General features: G+C 36.6%; 1 protein-coding gene across 5 annotated transcripts in view; it reads right to left on the bottom strand.

Annotated features, from left to right (window-relative positions):
- Positions 1 to 12134, bottom strand: part of HOMER1 (homer scaffold protein 1) — a gene marked incomplete at its 5' end in the record, with an annotated part of 446553 nt that overhangs the window by 7270 nt on the left and 427149 nt on the right. For 3 of the 5 annotated variants that reach the window (XR_014794824.1, XM_084881324.1, XM_084881323.1), the window contains 3 exons: positions 2396 to 2476; positions 3579 to 3689; positions 4403 to 4559. Coding sequence is in view for 4 of the 5 variants with exons in the window: in XM_084881324.1 (XP_084737450.1) it covers positions 2396 to 2476; positions 3579 to 3689; positions 4403 to 4559 (349 nt within the window). Of the gene's footprint in view, positions 1 to 2395; positions 2477 to 3578; positions 3690 to 4402; positions 4560 to 5855; positions 5931 to 12134 lie in introns of all 5 variants that reach the window. The other 2 variants (XM_084881322.1, XM_084881321.1) reach the window with 1 other exon arrangement.

Genomic DNA, 12134 nt, shown 5'->3' on the forward strand with positions numbered 1-12134 from the left:
GAACAACAAATACATACCTATTAACAAGTGAATCTAAAAATCAAGTGAATAAGAAATCTGATGACAAGAATAAACAGATGAATATAATAGAATCAGGGGCATAGAAAGGAGTGGACGGACAATCCTCAGGGTGAAAGGGGTGTGGGGGGTGCAGGAAGAGACTGGACAAAAATCATACACCTATGGATGAGGACAGTGGGGGCGAGGGGGTGTAAAGGCAGAGTGTAGGGTGGGGACTAGGTGGAGGGGAGCTATGGGGGGGGGGGGGGGAAGGAGGATCAATTAATTGTAATAATATGAACAATTAAGATGTATTTTTTTTAAAAGACAAATTAAAAAAATAAAAGCATTTTTGTGTTAGTAACACAATATAAATCAGCCTCAGAAAATATATTTCAAACATGTTAGTATATCATTTAAAAATATATAAACGTCTAAAAAATCCTGTCAAGTCAGGACAGGGGGATATTTTTTTAATTACTGAAAGACAATTTGGTAAATAAAAAGAATAGTATGTGAAGCAGATTTTTATGCTTGAGGACAAATACTGGGAATTAATGTACTAATAAGAAATAGAAATTACTTCAGGGTTTTGGGATTATGGGTACTTTTTCCCCCCAAAATTTGTCTTATAATATCTGTTAAACTTTTGAGAAAAATAACTGGGAAATGGCTTGAATACATAAGAGAGTTAACAGTTGAATTAGGATTCCGAACATGTAGAAAATTTCACGGGCTTTGACAGAAATAGCTAGGATCAAGGCTTAAGCCAGGATGCCACAGATGCGTTGCAAAAGCCTGGGAAAATATAAAAAGGGAATTGTGCAGCTATAATCACTTATAAATGAAGAATTTAAGGAATCCCAACCTAATCTTAAGGTATTTACTGTGAGATGTTTACCTGGTATGTTTCTAATCTTTGAATAATCCACAAGATGGAGATAGGTAAATTGAGTGCAGAATCTGAAATCAATAAAATGCTTATAAATCCAGAAGCCCTGGAGGCTCTCAACTATGAGGGAGAAAATAGTCCCTGGGATCAAATCTAAAAATGCCACTCATGACTGCACAGCGTGCTCTCTAGCCTGCTTAAACAATAAGCTTAAGAGTAGGATGTTTCCAACTATAAAAATAGACGGAATGTCATTCACTAGAAAACACCCTGTTCACCAGGCACCGCCCTGTTTGCTCTCTAGAGCCTCCCTTTACAATGAAAGGCTGCCTTGTTCTCTGTGCCAATCAAGGAAACATCCAAACATTTTCAGTGGAAGCAAGCAAAACACAAAGTTCTCTCAGCTATTAAAGTGGTGTTGTTCTCTCTAAAAGGAGTCTCATACTCAAAGCCATTCTTCTGATTGGAGGAATTTTACCAGGCAGATGACAAAAGGGATCCGATACAATGCTGATGGCGCTGGTCTATTCTGAGGCAGAGAATGTGATCCTAGGGCAAGAATAGACAACCGGTGCACGGGGCCAACAGGAGGCAGTTGGAGCCCTGGATGGTGACACTTCCCATTCTTCTACTTCGGTAATGAATTTTAAAAAATCTTCCTAACTGTGGTTCGCTACCACTGACACCTATTATGCGTATATAAATTGGAAGCACATATTCGTGCAGAAAAAAAGTGAGTAAAATTAATTAGACTGAAAAAATAAGAAGAGCACTGACTTCATTTCCATTAGGGCTCAACTACTGCTTTAATTCGTATTTTAATTCAATGTAAAAAATGAGCAGAATTTCTAAACTGAATGAAAACCATTTGAGAAGTTTTCTTTAAATTCAGAGTACTTTTAGGTTAAAAGTAGAAATTTCTAAAATAATTCTAAAGATCTACACTAATAAAAGAGAAAGATGCAAATTGGCTGTACCTTTGTGATGCCCACCAGCCAATCAGGAGTGAGTATGCAAATTAACCCAAGATAGACTGTATGTTAATTTGCATATGTAGGCACCCAAGCAGCTGGGGGCTGGATGCTTGCATCATTGCCACGGCGATGAAGCAGGCATTCTGCACTGCCCGGGCTCCAGGCCTCTGGGCAGCATGGGAAGGCAGAAAGGAGGTTTGGGGTCAGAATGCAGGCAGAAAGGCGGCTCCGGGTCAGAGCAAAGGCAGTGCTGGCAGGCAGGGAAAGGAAGGCCCTTTCTTGCACGAATCTCCGTGCCTTGGGCCTCTAGCAATTTATAAATGACTACCTATGATGACTATAAGTTATCTAAATGAAATTATCAACAACTTTCAGAAAAATCTAAGCTTAGGCATGAATCAGAAGTCCTAGAAAAGAAAAATGACCAAGAATCTACAAAATGAAGTTTCAGGAAAAAGTCATAACTACAGTGATAGAATGATTGATGCCTCCCCATGCAAAAATAAATAAACATTTTATTAGAGCTTACCTGCAGTTTCTGAGTCAGAGAGTCCCTCTGTTCTTGGAGTTCTCTGGCATTATCAATTTCTTGTTTTAATCTTTCTATTTCCTAGAAAAAATAGAGCAATGTCTTTAACAATAACATTTAAGTGCTATCAAGGAAAGAGAGGCACCATTTTTCCTGAAATTACTGTCCTAGTTCTTTATGACAATGATTTAAAGAACATTTACTTTAAATTCCTTTAAAAAGATGAAAGGATTAAAAATAAATAAAGAAATTAACTCATAGACAGACAACACTATGATGATTACCAGAGGGAAACAGAGATGGGGGAAGTAGGAGAGAGTAAAGGAGGGACAAATGTATGGAAAGAGACTTGACTTGAGATGGTGAGCCATATACAGATGATATATTATAGAATTGTGCCCCTGAAACCTATATTATTGTATTAACCAATTTCACCCAGTAAATTCAATTAAAAAAAAAATAAAGAGCATTCCTTTATACTGACTTTTAGGGAGGTGAATTCATCTTTAAATATGTATTTTTATGATTTCAGAGAGGAAGGGAAAGGGACAGAGAGATAGAAACATCAATGATGAGAGAGAATCATTGTTTGGCTGCCTCCTGCAAGCCTTACAATGGGGATAGAGCCTGCAACCTAGGCACATGCCCCACCTGGGAATCACACTGTGACCTCCCAATTCATAGGTCAATGCTCAATCACTGAGACATGTTGGCCAAGCTGAATTCATCTTTATAGGCATGTTGTCTTATGCAGAATAAGCTTAAGAAACAAGCAACAAGACTAACTTGATGGCTTTGGTATAGCACTGCTCAGAATCAGTCTGAACATTTTAAGGTTGTTTCAAGTTTTGAATTCTTCCCTGGGATATTAAATCTGACTGAAAACCACAGAAAGCAACAGCTTGTAAAATTCATATAACTTACAATAGTTTCCTGTTGGTCATAAGGATACAACTCTCAGACAGAGAGTTGCATAACTGGTGTGCAACAAGCAGTATCTCAGTCTGATTGCCTCACTATAGCTCATAACAATAGAAACAAGGATGGAGAAAATATGAACAAGGTTAATATCACTCAAGAAAAATTTCATGCTAAAAAACCCACACAGCCTTACCTTATTCCATAAAGTACATAGACTCTAATATTTTAGCTAGATTATAGCTGAGCAAAAAGTAGAAAGTACCTCTTCCTTTTCTTTCAGTGTTTCTTCCAGTTCTTGTATTGTCTGATTTAATTCTGTCTTATGGGTATGCACTGCATTTGCTTGACTACTAACACATTCAAGCTCAGTCACCTAAAATTAAATGAGAACTCAGGTTAAATTATATGAAAACTTCAAAGAATTTATTACTAAAGAGATAACAGGCCCTTGGTAGGCGAGTAATGAATTTTGAATCAATATGTGAAAATTAATTTTGAGAAATATTAATATGAAAGAATAAATAGAAAAAATTCTTTAGAGATTTGGATTTAGGACAAAAAAGAGCAAAGGAAATAACTATTTACATGGCCTGGTCATGAAAAGGATAGGAAAACTTAAGTGATTAATGATAGTAGAAAATTCCTTTAAAAGCTATTCATAACATTTAAAATCAGAGATAGTCATCTGCCCTCCATCTTTAGCTTTCAAATTTAATTGAAAACTGGCCTTGCAGAGATGAGAAATTTTTCTAATACATTTCCAAAATGTAAGAGAATCTGGAAGAAAAAAAATATGCTTAAAATGCAACTTAAATATTTGATACAAGAATGTCTACATATTAATAGTTTCTCTTATGACAAAAGATAGTTCTTCAGTCAATAGATTGACTGAGAGCCCAAACACAACATAACTTTTAGTGAACACTTGCTATTTTTTGAGAGAACAGATATAATACAACCCATATATGCTCTTAGAACCAATGAAAATCTCCAAACGATGTCCCTGTGCTGAATCTACATGTAAATTTCCTCTAATCAAGGAAATCTGCTAGCCATAAATTCCATGGACAGCAGCCCTGTACTTGCCCGCTTGTGCAGACGTTCTGCTTCCTCTTGATATGCAGCAAGTTGCTGTTTCCATTGTTTCACATTGGCAGTAGACTCCAACAGGGCTGCAGTGAGTTTGGCATTATTTCCTTTGAGGGTAGCCAGTTCAGCCTCCCAATGTTTGCTGATTGCTGAACTGAAATTCAAAAAAACAAAACAAAACTCTATACATTATACTGAATATTATTACATTGAAAGGTCAGCAGTACTCAGGTCTTTCATTTGGTTCATAGTTCATGAATGCTTCAAAGACAATCCAAGAAGAATAAAAACAAAAGTATTTCATTGAAATGCTCTTAATAAAATAAATAAATAAATAAATAAATAAATAAATAAATAAAATCTTAGCAAATGAGGAAATATAAAAAGTACCAAAGTAGTAGGCTTAATGTGGAAAAGTTCTCCTCACTGTAACAGATACAGGTATCTTACAGGAGAGTCTCCACCTATTCTTTCTTTTTTAAAATTTATTTTTATTGATTTCAGAGAGGAAAGGAGAGAGAGAGAAAGAGAAATATCAATGATGAGAGAGAATAATTGATTGGCTGCCTCCTGCATGCCCCTTATTGGGGACCAGCCTAAAATCTGGGCATGTGCCCTGACTACTGAGCACACCAGCAGGTCTCTATCCATTCTCTTTTGAAGAATAAACATTATATCCTGAAAAATATCTATGAAGAAAACATAAGAATGTACTATATTTTTAAGAGCATCATAGCCTGAAGTACAATTTTATTCCTTCATATAAAACATATGAGGATGTCCTAGCCCAGTGGTCGGCAAACTCATTAGTCAACAGAGCCAAATATCAACAATACAATGACTGAAATTTCTTTTGAGAGCCAAATTTTTAAAACTTAAACTTCTTCTAACGCCACTTCTTCAAAATAGACTCGCCCAGGCCGTGATATTTTGTGTAAGAGCCACACTCAAGGGGCCAAAGAGCCACATGTGACTCGAGAGCTGCAGTTTGCCGACCACAGCCATAGCCAATTTGGCTCAGTGAATAGAGCATCGACCTTTGGACTGAACGGTCCCAGGTTCAACTCTGTCAAGGGCACATGACATGCCCTGGTTGTGGGCTCGATCCCTAGTGGGAGGAATGCAGTAGGCAGCTGATTGAGGATTCTCTCTCATCATTATCTCCCTCTCTCTCCCTACCTCTCTGAAAAAAAAAAAAAAATGTATTTTAAAAACAACAACAACAACAACAAAACATATGAGGATGCTTCAATGTTTCAATAAGGTTTGGGACATGTAATAGAGTATTTAATATTATTGGTGATTTATGTCATGTTGCTCAGAATTTCTAAATGGCCTAAATATTTAAAAAATGCTGGAATAGCCCTGACCAGTTTGGCTCAGTGGATAGAGTGTCCGCCTGTGGACTCAAGGGTCCCAGGTTCAATTCTGGTCTAGGGCATGCATGTACCTTGGTTGCGGGCTCATATCCAGTAGGGAGTGTGTAGGAGGCAGCTGATCGATGTTTCTAACTCTCCCTTCCTCTCTGTAAAAAAAAAAACACAATATATATATATATATCAATAAAATATATTTTTTAAAAATGCTGAAATAAATTGATTTCAGGTCATATGACAGACTAGACCTAGAAACTAATGATTTAATTTATGACAAAATTCCCCTGTCACTGACAGAACAGAACTTAGGGCAATCACCTTTCCCCCCCCCATTTAATGTTCTACTTGATAAGTTACCCAAAGTTAAGTATTTCAATCAAGACAATTTTCTACTATAAAGATAATTCTACTAATTAGGAAGATCCCTATTTTGATAATTCCTTTCTTCAACTTTATAATGAAGAATTGCCTCCTTTCTCATTATAGAAAAGTTTGTTCCTATTAGTGAAGTTCTACTAACCTCATTCCATTAACTAACTAGTAATGATAATAGCTTTCCTTAATCCACATTTTGATGTTTGATATTATTTGCATCACAAAACAAATGTTTTGATAGACTTATATTTTATAGTAATATTAATATATATTAGATAAAAGAAAGCATAATTTCTATCATCAAGATTCCGAAAGCTCATCACAAATAATAAGACATATCAGCATTATGAGATCATTTCTGTGAAATTCTTGCCAAAAACTCCTCTCATCCTAATTATGAGAAAACATCCCATAAACCCAAACTGGTAGACATTCTACAAATTAACTGATTGGTGCTCTTCAAAAGTGTCAAGAAGAGATAAGACTGAGAAAAAATGGAGGAGACTAAGAAGAAATAAGTAAATACAATGTGAGATCCTGGTTAGGTCCTAGAACACAAAAAGGGACACTGGTGAAAATTGTTATCTGCAGTTTAGTTAGAAGTATCGTATCAATGTTAATTTCCTGGTTTTGATAATTATGAAAGATGTTAATATTAATGGAATCTAGGTGAGAGGCATACGGGACATCTCTATACAGTTTTGCAACTTTTGTATGTTTAAAATTAATTTAAAATAGAAGACTAAAAATGTTTTCTAAAGGGTCCTGAAAATTTTTCATCAAAACATGAAAGAACAGAATCAAACAATTAGTTAAGCTATTAATTTAACAACCCTTTTTTCTCCTTAAAAAGGAAGTTCTAATTCTTTTGTGGAAGGATTTTCTGAATTCAGATTTTCTGAGTAAAGTGTGCACTGATTCACCTGCTCTAACTGAATTATAGATTTTTTTTTTTTAAAAAACCACCTACCAATTGTTCCACTACAGAGATGAGTTTTATTTAAATGGGTTTTTCAAAACTCATAAAATTGTACAGAAGAGAGGGTAAATTTTACTATATAAAATTATGCTTCAATTAAAACTTTATTATCACACTACCAAAAGAAAAAAATAAGAGCTTTCTAAGCACTCCTAGATATTCTTCCTGTGACTGTAGCATTACAAATAATAAGAGCTGGAAAGTCTTCTTAGATGGTAGAATGGTCTCTAAGCTGCTCCATTCATGTCTGTATTTATGGCATGGGAAGAGACTGAATGGGCAGGAAACAGAACAGCTGTGATATAATGAGAGTCCAAAATAAAAAGGAAGGAGGTGAGGGCATCTGGAGATGTTGATAAAAAGGAGATTGGAGAAGTAGGATTATAGAGGCAGGGATATGCAAGGGAAAGGAACAGGCAGCTATAATTAAAATTAGTTTGGGGTCTGGCCAGTGTGGCTCAAGGTTTGAGTGTCGACCTATGAACTAGGAGGTCACAGTTCCATTCCTGGTCAGGACAATTTCCAACAGGGGGCATGCAGGAGGCAGCCCATCAATGATTCTCTCTCATCATTTATGCTTCTATCTCTCCCTTCCTCTCCCCCTCTCTCTTCTTCTCTGAAATACACACACACACACACACACACACACACACACATTTAAAAATTGGCTTGGGTAAGGAGAAAAATGAAATGATGCCTCTGGAACAGGATAGAAAAAGATGAACATATAAAGTCTTGATATATCATAATTTGTTTACTTCATATAAATGAACATGTCTTGAATCTCTAATATCTTAAGACGTGAGATTTGGCCACAGGAAGTTCAATGAATTCCCACTAACTCTTTTCTTCCTTTACTCTGCAGAGCTCCAAAATATTGCTGATTGCACTTAAGAAAATATTGAAGCAAATTATTTTATCAAATACTTGCATGCATATTGCATAAGACTACAATCAGCAATAACAATTTAAGACCTAAGAGTCCTGAAATGAGTTCTACAGGAGACCAGTTCAATGCTAAGTTTGTGTGTTTCTGCATTTTCATATGCTTGGTTCCAACGAAAATAAAGATATGCTCTTAAGGCCATTTTGTAATATCAACCAAAAACTACTTTTTTTTTTTTTTTTTTTTTTTTGTAAATTTGAATCTTTCAGGACATTCTTGCTTCTTGTACTTTAGGAGTGGCTTCATTAATAATCCATTTTTCTAGAGCACAATGTAAAATACAATTTAGAAAATAAAATATTTTTTATTTTTGTAATTTGACCTATTTTCTTCTAGTGTATTAGAATACCCTATATAATGTCAACTTACAATGAATTCCAAAGAGTCTCCTGCAGGAAGTTCTACATGTGAGCTATCTGATATCTCTGATGTGTCCAGCCCTTATATATAATTTTAAATAGTTGGCACACTTTTGCAATTTGAGAAACAATGTTCCTTTCTTCTATCTACAACTCCTCCCCCTTTAAACTCATATTTAGCAGTACCTAATACCTTGGGATTAATTCTGATACCAAAACTTTAAGTTAGCATCTTACATTTCAGGAATATTGTTAAAATGAGGTTCTCTGACTGCTAACTTGGTCTTTTTTTACAGGTACACCTTTGACAGTTTCACACCGAATAAACTGCTCACAAAGAAACACCTAAATTGTGCAGTTGGAGACACCAGTGAGTCAGAAGAGATTTTGAAACACCACTATGACCTCATGTCTGAGTGCTGGAATAAGGACAAAATAATTCTTTATTCCCATGACTGGTAAAGCTTCCCTTCAAACATGACCAGCTAGTTTCCTGCTGGCACTTCCGATCCAGAAGCCAGGGAAGGAGTTCAGAACATTCCAAAAACATCATCTGAAAGGTCCCTTAATCTGGAATTTTACAATGTCCCTTTATCTAACGTCAAAGTTCTATACCAAAGCAGTCAACTTGATTAAGTTAGCTCTGCAATATCCAGAAGATCATCTAAGATCATCTAACAAAGTAATCTATCTCACAAAATAAGAGTCTAGTGCATGAGTAAGGCACTTATTTAACCTGCGGAGTCAACCCTGTGTGTCCATGGTCAGTAACAGAATTTAAGAAAACTGCCTCTCCTCTGTGCCTGTAGGGGCCAGGATCCACCATCAGTCTCTAGAATAGCAGCGCCTTGCATGTGCTTCTTGAGCCTGTTAATTACGTAGAATTGTGAAAAAAATATCCAGATAATGTCTTAAAAATAGATTGCAACAGGCTTACTTTTCGACATTATTCTCAGTGTGAATGGTGAGGTCACTCCCTAACTATGCAAATAAGACTGACTCAAGCACTTCACAATCCAGACTTGTCTCAGGATCGGCCTAGTGGTCTCTCCTTACTGCTTGCCCAACGTGGACATCACCACACAGTGTGCCACTTTCTGGGCCACGTGCTCTCATGTTGGTGTGTGGGCCCCAACCTAGTTCCACTTAGAAACTAATGCTTCCTTCAATAGTGTAGGGTCCAAACTTGTTTCTTAATACTATCTAAGTTATCCTTTCAAATGCAAATGAAGTAATTTTGCCCTGTTTATAATCAGGCTTTTTTTTTTTTTTTTCCTCATCAAAAGAACTTCAGTGAGCAGGGATGTAAGGCCCTGCCATGCGAAGAGCCTTGTGTATGAAAGGCTTTTTCTACTAGATGTGGCTGAAAGTTTTAATTTGCCTAAATGCTTCGCAAGGTGTCTCTCAAAGCTTACTGTAATTTTGGCAACTCCTTTGGTTGCTTCCTTTTCCCTGAGGTCTTGTTATCAGGTCTTTCCAGCGTTTTGTTCCTATCGTCCTGTTGGTACCTGCTTCTTCTGACCCATGCTTTTTTAAAAATATATTTTATTGATTTTCCACAAAGAGGAAGGGAGAGGGATAGAGAGCTAGAAAGGTAGATGAGAGAGAAATATCGACCAGCCACCTCCTGCACACCTCCTACTGGGGATGTGCCCACATTCAAGGTACATGCCCTTGACTGGAATCGAACCTGGGATCTTTCAGTCCACAGACTGACACTCTATCCACTGAGCCAAACTGGTTTCGGCCTGACCCATGTTTTAATGTATGCCCGCTGCAGCCTCATGGCCCAAAGTTCTTTTCAAGGTGCATGAATTCGTGCACTGGGCCCCTAGTTTATAATAAGTTTACGCCTTTGGTGTCGGCCTCAAATATATTTAGCCAGTTAATGGAGTGAGAAAATAAGCCAACAGAAATGATTCTCATTAAGTGGTGAGGTTGATTTCTGATTGTGAGAGAAGAAAAGGGAAGGTGAAATCTGAATCTAAACAACATTACATTTACCACATAAAAACACTCTGCACTTCAGGCAGCTTCCCATTTGGTTTTAGAGGGCACAAAAAGTCTAGTTTTACTCCCACTTTTTATTCACTAAAATGGAGAAAACCACAAACCCACTAAAAAGAGGCCCTTGGAAATTCCCCGGCTGCCATCACGGCTCCCAGCAGTAACAGAAGCATGTCTGCGTGCTCGAGTAGCTCTCATGCGAGACAGCTGGGCACTGCAACATCCCCTAACATCCACATACTGCCTGCTGGGCACCGTGCCTTCTGTGGTCTTTGCCACAAGCCTTAAAGTAGCAGTCAGGCTCCAAGGAAAGGTGATAAAAGATGAAGAAACCACAGGAGGACCCGATTTCACTTCACTTCTACTTTTTATTCTCACTGCAGGTCTCCCCTACCCACGATGATCTAAAACGTATAAAGGGATTTCCTTTTAAAATTTAATTTAGGCAGCCCATTTTAGGTAGGAGGTGTGGATACCAACGTGTTGCTCAAAACATATTTACTTGTGAAAGGCTCAAACTAATTTACGGGCATTTTAAATATTTAATGTTAACCATACTTTCCCTGTATCAGGGTTGGGTATAGAATCAAAGGGAAGGGAGTAAAAAGCTATTCAGTGCTAGTTCATAAGTGATAAAAAAAAATTATTCAAGGCAATATCGTGTGTTATGCATCTACTACCTTCATACAAGTCGCTATTTGTGTTGTTTTCACTTTTATAAAAAACTAATCAGTAACTAAAAGCTTTCTTTGGCCATGTATTCAGAGCATGATGTTAGATTATCATATTGGAGAGAAGTCTTCAGGGAATAGCCTACACAAGTGAAGAATTATGTTTCTCTGATCTCTTACAAGTATACATCTATCCTGTGCAAAGAGTGAGGTCAATTAAGTTTAAGACTGTCCTTTATTTATAGGAAAACAGCATTAAACCCATTATTGTTTATTCAAGACAGAAATGTATATTTTTATGTATCCATCCATAATTAGATTTAATTTTGGAAGCTAAGGTGCCTCTGTTTCCTTGCAAAGTAGGTCACTTAAGGAAAATCCATCCTAAAAATTGATTAGCACAATATTTCGTATTGTTGGGGAAAACATTATAAATAAAATAATGGAACTCACTCTCCATACTGACAGAATATAAAATGCAATCAACAGAGATTTTGATAAAGTTAAAATTGGATGGGAATATATGAATAATTTTACAGTAAAATCTGTTTTCCAATTTCCTGTCATGAAAATTTTTCATTCTTTTAGAAGCCAGTTGTAATCAATAATTTGATTGATCATTGTTTGATATTCAGAATTTTGTTTAAATTTGTTTTTAAAGAGAAGGCCAGGGTAAATTACATACCTTCAAATTATTTAAATGTGTAGTATGAGCAATACTCTACTTACAACAATTACTGCCTGTTAGTTATGGCGATCATCATTACCCACTTTACTTATTTAATGCATCCCTGATCTTCTTAAGTAATATGCAGAAGTAAGGGCCCTGATCACAATGAACTTTAAGGAGGGGGAGATGCTAAGTGAATACAGCTCAGAATTAATAATAGCTTAGTCCACTACTGATGGAAACCAAACTCTGTTACAACTCTGAGGACCAATCTAGGTGATGAAGACTGGCTGTTCTACAACTCCAGGTTAGTTCAGCAAGAGTCACACTTCAGCTACAGAATATG

Source organism: Pipistrellus hanaki (genome assembly GCF_964339955.1).
Source record: "Pipistrellus hanaki genome assembly, chromosome: 4".
NCBI classification, from domain to species: Eukaryota; Metazoa; Chordata; class Mammalia; order Chiroptera; family Vespertilionidae; genus Pipistrellus; species Pipistrellus hanaki.